Here is a 15,313-nt window from a genome sequence, read left to right on the forward strand (position 1 = left end):
ACTTTTTCGAAATGGGGCCAGCATATCGCAATTACGACCAGAACGTCGGATGCTCCATGTTGGTGGTAGCTTTATCGCATGGGGACTCGAACCCCAGACCCTCAGATTAAAAGTCTGATGCTCTACCGACCCAACCATCCCACTCGCGTTCTCGACTTTCAGCATAGGCCTAAGTCCCAGTTTTTTTTCCCTTTACTGTAATGCCCTGACGTCTTTCTCTGAGTGGTCCTATTACTGGAGCTTTGTTCTATTCAATCTACTACTTCGGGACTTCACAAAGCTCTTCTACTAACTCCCTTGGTTGGTCTAAGTCAAGATACGCCTTCACACTGATTCACTCGGAGCCTGTTTGAGTTCCTGGAACCCGACAAGATACGGAATCATCACTCCCTAACTAATGCGCCATCGATTTCTAACTAAGTAGTTTTCCCTTTGTGATTTTTCCGCATTCCCAGCAAGTCCCAAGATTCCAACCCAGATATCCCTCACACATTCCTCTAAAAAAATAAAAAAATAATAAGGCTCTATCTTGTCCCTTACGTAATCTGCATCTTTCCCTTTCTTCTATCTCCCCGTGATTAGGCTTGGTACCGACTGTCCAGTCGCTCCGTACCCTGAGGAATTATCGCGACCTCGCACGCCAGACTTTTGTTGGACAAGACTTATTGCCGTTGCTTGGGCCTACGTGGCATCTTCCAACTCACTGGAACCACTAGTATTGTTTTAACAGGGTTCTCATTACTCTAAAATAGTATTTCCCCTGCCAAATTTTCTAATTTGTGACAATACCGTGGCTTATAAAAAAAAAATAAAACAACAGAAAAAACTGCTTTCTACAGCCTAATCGCCTTGTAATTCTCATGAAAAAAAAAATGCAACTACGCGCTAAACGTCCCTAAAATATAACTAAACCAACCAAATCTATTCCAAAATAATTTAATTTAATAATGCCAATTAAATTCACCCAGCATGGTTTTTTTTTAATTTTGGTACCTTTAATTCACAATATGGTAACATTTTATTTTCCTAAGTACTTGCATACATATTTCATTCATCTTCTCTTGAGCGATTCGTAACATAATGGCCACGTCAGCCATTGCACCCCCTCTGCCCCTTACACCATGTCAGAGGGCATTTCATTTGCTCCCTGAAGTTGATTACAACTAGATCCGCTCACGCTGGACAGAATACATTCCGTTCACTGCTATGTCAGAAAAAACTTTCTTTTTTTTTTCCAAAGTCGGTAAGCGCAACCTGCCTTGAAGACACATAGCTTCACGGAAAACATCGGATTTCCACACATGAAGTACTCAAACTTGCTCCATGTTGATTCTACTCGAAATCAACAGAAATCACGATAAAAAAAAATAAAATTCGAATCATTTCCCGAGAATAATGAAATTAATATCTACCCATGTAATTCAACACCTCTCCAAAATTCTAACATGCTTGCCACAGAAATTAAATTCCATTCACGCCCCACTTTTTTCTTTCATTTCTTCATATAGTTTATTTAACCCTATATTTATCCTTTTTTTTTTTTTTTTTTTTTTTTTTTTTTTTTTTTTTTTTTACCTTACTTATGTGGTCATAACGTCACTCATGTCGAATAGAACATTTATTCTACTTTTCGAAAATTGAAATTAATACCGACTGAACCTTTGACTCTTCCGAAACTTTTTTTTTTTTTTTAAATCATTTATTACACTGTTTAAATCTTATTTCTTTCTCCCTATTTTATTATTACTATTTAATTAATTAAAAACACATTTTTTCTTTTATTAATCCTTCTTTCCATAGACCCCACAAGCAAGATTCCACCTCCCCATTCTGCGAAAAAAAAAATACATGTCACAGAGTAAGAAAATCCTGCACAATACCATTTTAGAACACATCAATTACATAAAGATAATAAATTAAAAAAAATACAAAAATATCCTATAAGCAATCACAAAGTCCCATCTTAGCAATAACAAAAATCCAAACAACAAAATTTTGTCCACGTCAGCAAGTAGGTCGGCTGCATAGTGCATCATCTTTTACCATTCCACATAATTCAAAATTAAAGAAAAACCACAGTCGTTTACAAAAAAATACCTAGACATTTACAATTAAAATACAGTCGTTTCTAAAATAAAATAAAACGACTCACTTATAAAGTCTCAGACAACTCGATGGAACTAAAATTGTCCATGTAAGAAAAAAAAAAAATTCCTAAGAAATAAAATCGTTCAATTAGTGAAAAAAAAAAAGGAAAAAAAAAATCACATTTCAGAACCTATCCATTGTTTTTCATCAAAAGTACATATTGTTTTTCATTAAAAGTTACTTTTAGTTCACAATTTAAAAATGACACGAAATATTCATAACACATATTTTTGATTGACATGTTTATCTTTGTGGTAAGGCTCGTTTCTTTTTGGTTTTCTCACTGGCCGTTGTTAAAAATTTACAAAATAAGGTCATTTTTCGTTTTCCCTTCTAATTTTGACATTAAGTGATATTTTTCTTCGTTCATATCGAGCTAATTCCCAATACGATAAATATTTTTTTTTAACTATTTTCTATATATAAAGTTTTACATCTGTGTGTCTGTATGTCTTCCTTTTCTTTCTTCGTGAAAAGGTTGTACGTGTGTATTGCTTTTCTTTTTTTTTCTTTTTTTTTTTCTTAATTATTTTTCTAATTCGCCTAGTGTTTTAATGGACCCTACGTTGTGTGTGTGTTGATTTCTATTTTTTTTTTTTTACTGTTCTTTCTTTTTCTTTTTTTTTCCATACATTTTATTGTTTTTTCTTGTCCTTTTTTTTCTTTTTTTTTTTTTTTTTTTTTTTTTTTAGTCTATTTCTTTTTTCTTGACACTAAATCTCCATGCTTCCACGTTGTATTTTCTTAAACACAGGTTCGATTATCGCATCGGTGATGCGACTTAGTCACGAGCACCAAAACGAATATGTTATATATTCGGGGGAGTCATAAAGGAGATTTTGTCAAGGAGATTCGTGTACGTGATCGTCTAGTTTCTAATGGTTTTATTTTTGATGTCTTCGTGAGTGTGTGCTTGTGTACATGTATTTCTTAACATACCTTTATTCATGTGTCGTCGGTTGTTCCTCTGGTTTCATTGTCTCTTGGAGGGGAGCTGGCCTGTTGGATGAAGAATTCACTCCAAGACGATGAAATGGTTTTATAGTTTTTATTCACCTTCCAAAGGTCGACACAGAATGGAGGTGAACCTTGCTTGTTTGATGATACACGTCAGCGTCCTCCCCAGCCCAGGGGGGGGGGACAGCTGAAAAGCCGTCTGTCTTATTCAACACCCGAAAACCCAACTGCCAAGAAAGAATCAGCTAACCTCATCACTTGATACCACGTCATCTGGTCAGCTGACCCTTCTTTTGCAAACGTGTCCACTGTCCACGTTATTCACCTCTCTCTCTCTCTCTCCCTCTCCCTCTCTCTATTCTCTAATAGAGACACACAGAGAGAAAATAGAAAGAGTAAGAAAGCCAGAGAGGGGGGGAGAGATGCTCTTTAACACGTGCATGCGCGGTATACAAGCAGTCTTGAAAGCAAAGTTTTTACCTGATCCTCTCCTTCAAACAGAACGACATTTCTACATGAAATAACCGATGATTTTTCTAATTTTTCGAAGTTATGTGTCCGAGTTATAGCTTTTTCTAACAGTATCAGGTTTATGTAGCTTCGTTGCAGATGACAAAAGTTTTTAGCAGACATACAAACACACTAACAAACACAAGACATTTGCCTTTTACATGATAGATTTTCAATGATTTATTTCATTTGTACTGTATTACTTTATCTTCGAATCGATGATGATGGTGGTGATGAGGAGGCATAAAAATTTAAAGTCTTAAAAACAACTAATTGTTTATGTTTTTTCTCATTTGAACGCTGTATTCCTTAAACATACAACTGAAAGGCGGCAAATGACTTTAATAAGTCCTTCATAATTAATTTTTATTTAATTATCATTTTAAAAATACTAATAAAAGTGTTATTTAAATTTTTAACTTTTTTGATAAATACTTCGCTGAGATAGTTGATTAATTTTGTTGTTGTCTTATAATACGAAGATAGTCTACATTTTAAAAATTAAATCCGTTTCATTACGTTCTAATATATTTTAGTTATTTTTATGTACCTAAAGGATAATTGCCCCTAGTGACCCCAGATGGAATCGAAGGAAAATTTTAATGTTGTCCTTAAATTTTATGAAAAATGTAATCAATGTTAAAACTTATCTGACTGTTAACATACAGATTGTGTAACACGAAGACGAACTTTTGACTTATATATATATATATATATATATATATATATATATATATATATATATATATATATATATACACTATGCTCTGTAGTTACATCGAACTTCATAAAATAATGAATTGGTATAAATAAAATGTGAAATATAATTGAATAAACATATATCCTTATATATATATATATACTATTTGTTATCTGTTATCTAATTGAAATAATTATAATTTAAAGGCGCCGTTCAACCAAGTTTCTTACACAATGGAAGAAAACATGACTCCACCCGAAGCGGGGAAATACTTCCGAGTTGACCCCAGAACCGGAGATGTCATAATTATAGGCAATCTCGCAGAAACAACGAGAAACCCTTATACCGTAAGTATTTCTTTATTCATTATGTATACTACCAATATATGCCACCTATAGTACAATTTCGAATTCAGATAGACAGATGAAAATGCTTCATTACTAAGAAAGGCACAAAAGTACATTAATCGTGTAATAGTATAGTTTTAGACTCTGCTAGACAGAAACTGAATATCTCTTAGTAATAAACGTACTTTTGCGGTCCCGTAAGGATCCTGAATAAAGACACAATTCGGTAATTAGTGGAAAAAATATATATTGAACACAAATGCAAATGCAACAAATAAAGAGTGTGGTTATACGTCAGTCCGACTGCCACAAGTGCAAGACTCGAGCATAACAGTATGCGAACGCCAAGAGACATATTCTCTCGGTCTTTATAATAAGTGAAAGAGTTAATTATTATCCGTACGGTGGGCACATTACAACAAGTATGATATTACATGATACAGTAATAGTGTAGCAGAGCGCGTATGAGCGCGTGGGGGGGAAACCAGCAGGAGCTGTAAGATAGCTGGCTTGCGAAAATATTAGCAGCAGCAGCTGAAAAAAAGCAGACATGCAATTTAGGAAGTGTGCGCGAGAAGAAAAAGAAAAAAGGACACCACGTGGTCGAAAGAAGAAAAGCTGCGGTTGAAAAAGACAGAGGTGTAAAGTCGAAGAAATGGCTGTCTACGACCGGCATGTAGTGAAGCAGAAAGAAAAACGTAACCAGGAGAGATGGACATTGGCCCCGTAATGGCAGCGAGAGACTATTTAAACTGATACCGAGACGGGGAAAAAGAAAAACGGTAACAAACGGTCTGTGTTAAAAAAAAGAAAGAAAGAAAAGCCGAGTTGATTGATTTATTTTATGTGGAAGTTTTAAAAGCCGGGAGCAATGCGGAAAGGACCGGAATCATAAGAGGAAAAAAAGGAAAAACAAACAAGCAAATAGACGGGTAAGTTCGAGTAGAGAAGGGGAGGTACTTCCTCCCGAAATTAATCAAAGTTCCATACCAATAACAAACTTTATATACAACGAATATACCAATAACTTGATTGCAAATAATTATGTAATGAGAGAAGTGATAAATGAATAATAATCAGATATTTCTCGACTCGAACATACTCGTCAATTTGTTTGTTTTTCCTTTCTTTCCTCTTGTGATTCCGGTCCTTTCCACGTTGCTCTGGACTTTTAAAACTTCCATATATTCTTTTACCAGCAATGCTTCAAGCAAACTACCATTTACTGTTATTTATTTTTGTTTGTTTATCCCCTTTTCACTATGCATACGGTGTGGGGGTCCGAGAGAGTTTTGAACGGTAACGAACACGATTCGAGCGTAACGGTCACGTTACAATAGTATAGTGGCAGAGAGGCATATACCGATGTAGATTGGTAATAGAAGTACAATAATACATTAATGGAGTATTAGTATACTTGTGATACCAGAGAGGCAAATATCAAATTACTAATAGAAGTGCAGTTGTACATTAATAGCGTAATAGTATAATTTCGACATTAGTGAGACAAATATCAAATCTTCAGTACTGAATGTGCGTTCAGAAAAAGAATCAACGTTGCGCAATGTTGTAAATCTCCAGTTTTTATACAGATTTTATGTCCATTAAGTTTTTGGTTGATAAAGTGCGGATGACTGCTCGAAATAGTAAACACGTATAATTTTACATGCTTTCATATTTTGCATTTGTCAAATGAAGATGAATTCGTTATTTTTAGACAAGAAATACACTTAAATTTACAACAATGGCTCCACGTTTATGGCACATAGAAAGATTAAAATCAAAATTGGATCACATTCAATAAAAATCTGAAGTATTTGAGTTTTCGAATGGATGTTTATGCCTAGTAAACATTACTATTAGCAACATAGATTATTTTGAAAGAAATACGGTTTAAAAATTGGTCAAAATATAATTTATTTTGCTTTAAGATGTCTCAAAAGAAGCTGATGGATTAAAAATTCGAATTCAACCGAAAATATCACTCTACAATAAATATCCGCTCATCGATGGTGCAATAGTTCATCTGCTTTTGGAACACCCTTTATTTGTGTCCGATTTACGGTAAAACAGAGTTTCTCAAAGTGGGTTCGATGGAGCACTGTGGCTTCGTGATTGAGGCTGAGAGGCTCGGGAATCTCTTTCTTAAAGAGACCAAATGCTTTATATAGAAACAGACATTTAATTATTGATCCTTTTCACTAGATAGAGATATAATATATAACTACAGGCGTAAAGATTTACAGGATGCTTCATAGGAAAAGTAATTTTTTTTTAAATATGCCACAAATTTTTTTATTAATTAAAATCAGAAAATGGTTGTAAACACAAAAATATAGTAAAATCACAAACAGGAACAACTAATGAACAAGTATAAGTTACAATTTGAAATTATTCTTTTTCATATGTATTTTAGAAATTATCTTGTTAATGCTCCGTGAAAAACCTTCGCCCCGCTCAGGGGCTCCATATTATCCTAAAGTTTGGAAACCCCCTGCGTTAAAATACAGTATGTAATATTTTATAGAAGCTTTTTAATATTTTTCCAGTGATGTATCGCTTATCAAGGCCAAAAGACCACTCAAGGATAAAGGTTAATGAGTGTCTCTTTTTTCCTTCATAAACAAAATATAAGGAAGAAAAATCAACTAAGAGAAATAATGTTTACTCGTTTCATAAGAATTTCTATTCCTTCTTTTTATTTAAGTTTTCATGACAATCATGATTTATCATTCATTTCTATTTTGCTTATCAGTTCTTAGTTTCGGCGCAAGATGGAGGCAGCCCCCCACTTGTTTCACAGCCAAAGGCGAGTGTCCGACTGAATATAATTCGCAACACGCAAGCTCCAAGGTTCATCAATACTCCTTACAGAACGACAATCCGACAGGACGAAAACTTGGGAAGTAATGTTTTCCGTGTGACCGCAATTGATGGCGACTCAGGGGTAATTTATTTTTTAAAATAAAATAAAAATATCTCTCCCTCTTCTCTCTCCTTTTTGGTCTCTGATCTATATATTCCTTCCCTCCCACTTTTTAAACATTGTTTTATTTTTGTTGCATTCTGTTTCTGTTTGTTTTCTCTCTCTCTCTCTCTCTCTCTCTCTCTTTCTCTCTCTCTCTCTCTCTCTCTCTCTCTCGTTTTGATTTTCTGCCGGTTTGTATCTTGTTTCTCTCTCTCTCTCCTCTTTATCTCTACTTTTCTCAATTGCTATATCTCTCCCATTTTTTGCCTTTCTTTGTATTCCTGTCTCTCGCGTTTTCTAAATTACTCTCCCTCAAGCGTTACAAAATGAAACTCTTTAAGACTTGGACTCTTTCTTCTTCTATACACTCATTTTAACCAAGTGTCGCTTATAAAAAAGTATTGATCTACCTATGTGTGTGTTCATGTATGTATGTATGTATGTATGTATATATGTATGTATGTATGTATGTATAAAACAATCTGATTGTGGATAAACATGTATATCTATCTATGTATATATATATATATATATATATATATATATATATATAGAGAGAGAGAGAGGGTTATCCACAATCAGACTGTTTCGCTGTATCACAGCTCTTCAGCGCGGCCAGATTTAGGTGTTAGTGTGTCAGTGTGTGCGTGGATAAGGATATGGTGTAAGTTTTCTACATTTTTCACTATCTTTTTCACAGGTTTTTGGTGTAGTCACGTACAGCATATATGGCGATGCAAACTCCAAGAATTACTTTACAATTGAACCAAACACTGGAGTCATTAGATTAAACTCTAACCTCAGAAACGAACCGGCCGACAGCTTCACAGTAAGTAACTTGATTTAATCAATAATCATTCGGCCTGGTATTGGTCTAAGGAATATCATCGTGAATTATGTAATCATATGAGCTGTACATGTATTCCAGTTCGATATTTTAATTGATATTCTTGCTTTGTTGTTTGCACATATAATGTTTTAGATGGTCGAGGAAGGGCGAATGTGACAGAATACGGTAGTAGAATGAAAATAGGGGCCGTGATGGGAGTATTGGAGGGAATCATAATAGTACTAGCAGCCACATAATAAGGTTTTGGTTTGTTGATTTTGCTTTATGGCATATCAACCCTTTTCAGGTTATTTAATGCCAAATCCAGTGATTTTGAAAAGAAATTTTAATAGAATATATTTGGGGTTTTTTTTCAAGTTGGTTTCTATTTAATCCATAGTTGGGACCCTGACAGGTACTACCACTCCGGGTCAGAGTAGACCTGAGAGCAATGGCAATTAAAGGGTAGTTCCATACTTCCTAACTCCCGCAAACTGGGGCCTTGCCATCGGATATAGTTTAAGGTCATACCCAGGACCCACATAATAAGAGAGCAAGAAAATTGCGTATGTCTATCGAAGTTGCTCCAGAGAAGTTTGAAACCACTTTATGTAAGGGGCTAAAAAGAAGAAAAGACAAGTAAGTTTCATAATAACAAAAAGGTAGACGAAGATACCGAAGTTAAGCAACGTTGAGCCTAGACAGTAATAAAATGGGTGACTATTTGAGGATTTCAGGTATTGTATATGCTCTCCGCTTATCTCGGCATTGTTTTCAGTCGTCTAGTACTTCTTCTTGCCACTGGACTCAAGATGTGCTGATTCATGAGAGGTGTGGTTGGGCTTGCACAACCCTTGCCTCATAATTATACGCGCAACTACCCTTACAGGGGGTATCCATTGTCTCCTGAGATTTAACGGGGGGATCGCAAAAGAGGTTCCATGATACTGTTAACTTCCACAAATATCAATTCAAAACAAGGTAGTCTTTTAACTAACACTGATAAATTCAGAAGCAAAATAATCGAAGATTAGCATGTTAGTAGCGGATCCAACTAGCCTCGCCAGCAATACCTTAGGGAACACACATCTATGCGAAACATGGTGCCCAAGAATATCCCGGCATTTAGCGATTGCAGATGGCGAAGCTCCCAACGGAATTACCGTTAAGTTTTTTCTCCTATACTATCACCAGACGAAGTGCCGACCAGAAAACACTATAATCTCGCCCTCTGCCAAAGATAGCTACCTTTATTTGTCAGCAATTAGACAAACCAATCAAGGAAGAACCCCTTACTGCCAGCGTTCAATTAACTGGGCTCCAAACAGAGTAGCTAAATGTTAAGCCCTTCAAGGGTCCAACGATGAAGTAAATTGTAATAGGGCTGGAAAGAAAACAAAATACTAAAGAAATAGTAAAAGCAGCATCAGCGTGAGAGAAAGGTAGTAACATGGATTATGTAAATAAATAAATGAGGTAAATAAAGAAAGGGAAAGTATATATATATATATATATATATATATATTAATTTAAAAATAAATAAATAAAATAATAATTATATATATATATATATATACTTATTATATATATATATATATACTTATTATTATTATTATATATATATATATATATATATATCGGGGATACACGACATTGCCCAGAATTGAATGATGATCAACAGATTTTCACACTCCCATATTTTTATTGTCATCGAAATTGATGAAATCGCCCATTTTTTTTTCAGTCAAATCGATTGATTGCCTGCTTTAGTTGGGGACTCATCGCAGTGCATTGGGAAGAAGTTTCACACGCCTCCCCGCATTGACTTAGTCTACAACATATAGTAGTCTATGTAATAGTCTACATTGCACTGTAAAGAACCTATTGTTGATTTTTGAAAATTATTTGTATATATAATGACTTGAATTAAAGTTTTAAATGCAAAAGTTAAGTACAATGCTTCAATTATGCTCTAAACAGAAACGTTCATTTCGAGCACGCCCCTGTTATATAAAGGAAATTACAATTGATTTTATATGCCTATCCTTTCGGCGTGCTTGGTAATAAAACTTCTCAAATGCACTTTAAAGATTAGGCTGTACAAAAGTGTTAACTTTGATTAAAATTGCCTTTTTCGTCTTGAATCTGATTATTTCGATAATCTGATTGGAGTAAGTTATATATTGATGATCTTAAGTTTAACCGATTCTCGGTGGATTCCGATCCTTCGGCCACTTTAATAGTTTTTTTTATGCTTCGAACCTGGCATGTAGAATAGAGGTATATTTATATAAGCATAGTGAAACCACGTTGATATTTGCTAAAGCAAGAGTAGTACCATCCGTTAGAGGACTTTGTCAACCTTGGAGCTGTAAGCTGTGTATTTATGTTTGAAGCATATTTCGGTTTTGGTAAAAATATTTCCTTTAAAAGTGTTTGAGTCCATGACCATGTCAGTAGATGCACAAGTGATCTTGTCTTGGGTCTTATCAGACTCTATCAACACTAAATATCAGTTCACTCGTAATCGGTTAAAGGACATAAATTTCCAGACGATTGGTGCTCCTAGTATTTGTAAAAAAAAACTTCTCTGTTCGGTCTTTATAAATAACTGTTGGTTCCTATTTGTATAATCAAGTGGTTGAGCGGTCTTTGAAGAAAATCGTCATCATATCTTATGAATCCGAAGATTCTATTGTTGGCATTCATTTCCTAGATATTTGTTTAGTTAGAATTCTTTGTAGAAATACATCGTGTACTTACGGAAGAGACAACGCGAAGATTGCCAATATCCTAAGTGGAAGTGATTTTTGTGGAACGAACTGGATTCGAACTTGGGACAGCCAGGTTGTCAGTCTGTGTTTTTAACCACTGCAACTACTATACTCTGAAAATATGAAACAGTATATTCACTTAAAAAACAAAACAAAATAGTAATTTATAAACTAATAATTGGGCTAAAATTTTTACACGTGCCAATTTAAGATGATACTTTATAAAAATCGCATGGATGGTTTTATTAGTGACGGCATCTATACATCAGACTAGGGAATTACTGCATTATGCGTGTATTAAACACGTGAGTGTGTAGGTTCTTCTTGTATTTCTATTAAATTAATGACTTATTTTATTTCATTTCAGATTTGGGTCGAAGCTAAAGACGGAGGAAACCCATCAAAATCGGCCACGGCGTCGGTCATTGCTATTATTGACAAGAATCTGAATGTCCCGTTGTGGAAGCGCGAAAATTACACGATTACTCTATATGAGAATGTTATGCCATTCACTGTAATCGAAAAGCTACAAGCGGTTGATAATGATGCTCAGGTAAGACAATTATATCGGTTGATAATAATTAGCTTTTGCCAACGACGAAAGTGGTTATTTAACAATATGCCGTAAGAATGTACAACTTTAATAGAAATCTAAAAATAATATGCATTAGAAATATGTGACTTAAATAAGAGCTTATGAAATATGCTGTAATATAGGACGTAAATATGAATATCCGACTTTAATACGAATATACGATTAAATAAGAACGTATATAGAATATGCAAATATAAAACTTTAATAAGAACGTTTTTACAAGATTTCAACGTTTATAATATTTAACTGTCTGTGCATCTTAATAGACACTACATTTTATATACTTTTTTAATCAGGATCCACACTACATATTTACGTTTTATTCTTAATATCAACATGTGAATATTGACGTTGTTTTATTGTTTGTTTTTGTTTTTACTTTTAGGCTCCTAACAACGTACTCGAGTTCAAGTTAAATGGGCTTAACAACGATCAAGAAGTAATCGACCTCTTTGGAATATTCAATAGTGATGGCGGATTTTACGCAAAGAAATACCTCACGGGCATCGCAAAAGATAGATATTTTGTAAGAATTCGTCAGCTTTTACAATACTTCATTTTGCATTTTGAAAAGTTTTTGAAAGTTTATGATCTTATTAATTTACTAAAAACTATGGTAAATGCTTCTGATGTAAACAGATCAGATAAACATTGAATTTGATGAAATTAAAGCTATCACGATAATTCATATTTTACCTGGATTCCATATAAAAGTTAATGTAATGGATCTCGGGCAATGCCAACTCTGGACCGATAGTATGCACATAAACTTTAGTAAGTGATTCAATATGATAGTTTGTATTTAATCTAGATTCAACACGGAAATATTTACAAAATATTAGCTACTATGAATTAAATGTGACTCTTTCGTGACTTTATTTCTCGACATTATGGATTAAATATGAATTTTCCCGTCACATTATTTTTGGCGACTATGAAATAAAAGCGGCCTTTTTCCTGTGACTTTATTGCTGTCCCGATTGTTAATCGGTGTAGCTAGATGCAGTAAAATTTGAAATTTTTCAATTTTGACCATTTAGCAGCCGTTTTTTTTTTTTTTCGGATGAAAACCGTTGAAAAAGTTTTCCGTGTCTGAATATCCTATATATCAATATGTGTAGATCAAACATTCGTTGAGTATATAGGTAGAGAACGCATTCTCACTTTTATAAAATATAAGATAAGACTAGCATGCTGCCCGGCGTTGCCCAATATAAAACGTAACGTTATATTCCCTGAAAAAATTACGTCAAATAACGAAAAAACTTAGACATGTTCATGTGAGTATTATGTTTTTTCTAAACAGTTCACTTATTGTAAGTGAAAAAATACTCGAGCTGAGATCGAAACTAAAATTAAAAGACAGTGAGTCAAGTACGATAACCATTAGCCCAACTGAACACGATCTCTAAAAGGTGTTTTCGAACCTTCTTATTCTTAACATAATGTGAACGATTAGCGCATGTGCAGTCGTGAAACTGTTAAAATGATAAAAATCCAACGACTTCCACGTAGCAATTTTTCAATTTTGACGCTTTAGCAACCCTTTTTTCGGATAAAAATTGATTTAAAAGTGTTCCACGTGTCTGAATACTGTATATACCAAATTTCCAGTCTGTAGATCAAACATTGTTGAGTATATAGGTTGAGAATTATCCTGACACACGCACACATTTTTTTAATTTTATAGATATATAGATTATTTGATGTTAATTGTTACATTCCTGAAATGCAGGTAATATTAGACATTTTTCTACTTTAATTGGTGGTTTCTGCACTTGTTTGCTATTTACTTGTAGACTACATCATTTTAACTGTAATCGAAAATTTAATTTGTTCAAGCAATAATTATTAAAGTAATATTTTGTTTTTGTTCTTCGTTTTTGATCTTCTTTTCCTTGAAAATCCGTGCATTCAGAAGATTCTGTTGCCGACATTCGTTTCCCCATATCTTTCAAGACAGATTTCTTTCTAGAAAGATATGTTGCAGTAAGCTTGCGCGTCCGTCAACATAAATTAATGCAAATAGATACCGAGTATATATATATATATATATATATATATATATATATATATATATATATATATATATAAAGTTTAAACTTTATTTAACAAGAAAGAATACTTATACATTTTTTTATGAACAACAACTTTTGTGAAAAAAAGATAAGACATGCGTGTGCATGCGTACATGCATGTTGTTGACATTTGCTGATCAGGGGTGATTTGAGTGTAAGTATTTGCTTAAAGTTGTTACCGGGGTAATTCATGATTGTCGAGTTTGTTCCTGATTTGTAATGCATGGGCTTACCTCGATAAAGCAGGATAGTTCACGAAAGTTCATCTCATAACAGAATCGGTTGTATGTATAAGACACAGTGGAAGCGCATGGCGCACTTTTTCTAGACGCATGCTACTCGAGAAAAACAAGAAAAAAAAGAGAAGGAAAAACAAGAAAGGGAGAGAGAAAATTGATATCGACATCTATCGGCTAAAACATGCAACAGAGACGATATGTGTCTCGAAACTGAAAGCATTGTGCATTGTGTTCGTTTGTTCACTATGCGCGAAACTCAGCTAATGTCTCCAGAGATATCGGGTATTTACGGAATGGACCACGTGAAGTTTGCCAACATTCAAAGTGAAAGTGATTTTATGGAACATGGAACACTTAGATCCTTATTCTATGTCGTTAATCATTTGACCTCTGTCACCTCCCAAATATTTGATGATTATAATAAACTTGTAAATTATTCGCACGTGTCGTAGATGTTTTATATAATTTCTGATATCGTGAACTTCCATTCATTTTTAAATAAATTACCACTTCCTTTACGACGTTAAGACTAATAAAACATCCTTGATAACGTTATTTCATTTTATTTATTCAATCCACAGGGTGAAGTGACGCTTTCTGATAAGGGAAATCCTCCGAAGACCAATCCTAAAAAGGGGTATCTCACTATTATTATAATCAAGAACAAGCACACTCCTTATTTTGTGAACACACCTTACAGCACGAATCTTCAACAGAACCCGACCATCGGCCAGTCAGTCTTTACAGTTTCGGCGAAAGACGACGATGACCCCGTAAGTATCTCTGTTTTTTTTTTTCTGTCTATAAAACAAAATCGAATCGAAGGTTTAGCGTCAGGCGTAATTTCCTCGAACAGAATTCCTCTGAAAGAGATTTCCGTCAGTGGAAAACAGTACCATGGGACTAATTCCCTTTAGATTACATCACGGTCGTCCTTGCATTCAATGTCATAAGAGCTCTGTCATTAACAGTCCCTAGAAGCATCCGAAATTGGTTTATTCTATTAATCATTCTCAATACTCTCATAATGTTCTTCATTTTACAAACTGATAATCAATCCATTTCATTAGCCTTTTTCCTTAAGTGGCTTTCGATCTTAATAAATGATGACCCAATAGCGCAAAAACCTATCTTGTTGTGATAAGAAATAATCGAGAAACTGGGCTCG

General features: G+C 34.2%; 1 protein-coding gene across 1 annotated transcript in view; it reads left to right on the plus strand.

Annotated features, from left to right (window-relative positions):
* LOC145266635 (uncharacterized) overlaps nt 1-15,313 on the plus strand; it is a 471,019-nt gene that overhangs the window by 217,885 nt on the left and 237,821 nt on the right. Inside the window, exons 71-76 of the mRNA XM_080122558.1 lie at nt 4,522-4,662; nt 7,418-7,609; nt 8,331-8,459; nt 11,601-11,786; nt 12,214-12,354; nt 14,727-14,918. Coding sequence (XP_079978684.1) covers nt 4,522-4,662; nt 7,418-7,609; nt 8,331-8,459; nt 11,601-11,786; nt 12,214-12,354; nt 14,727-14,918 — 981 coding nt within the window. The remainder of the gene's footprint in view (nt 1-4,521; nt 4,663-7,417; nt 7,610-8,330; nt 8,460-11,600; nt 11,787-12,213; nt 12,355-14,726; nt 14,919-15,313) is intronic.

Source organism: Euprymna scolopes, chromosome 41 (genome assembly GCF_053919585.1).
Source record: "Euprymna scolopes isolate OS-2025 chromosome 41, ASM5391958v1, whole genome shotgun sequence".
NCBI classification, from domain to species: Eukaryota; Metazoa; Mollusca; class Cephalopoda; order Sepiida; family Sepiolidae; genus Euprymna; species Euprymna scolopes.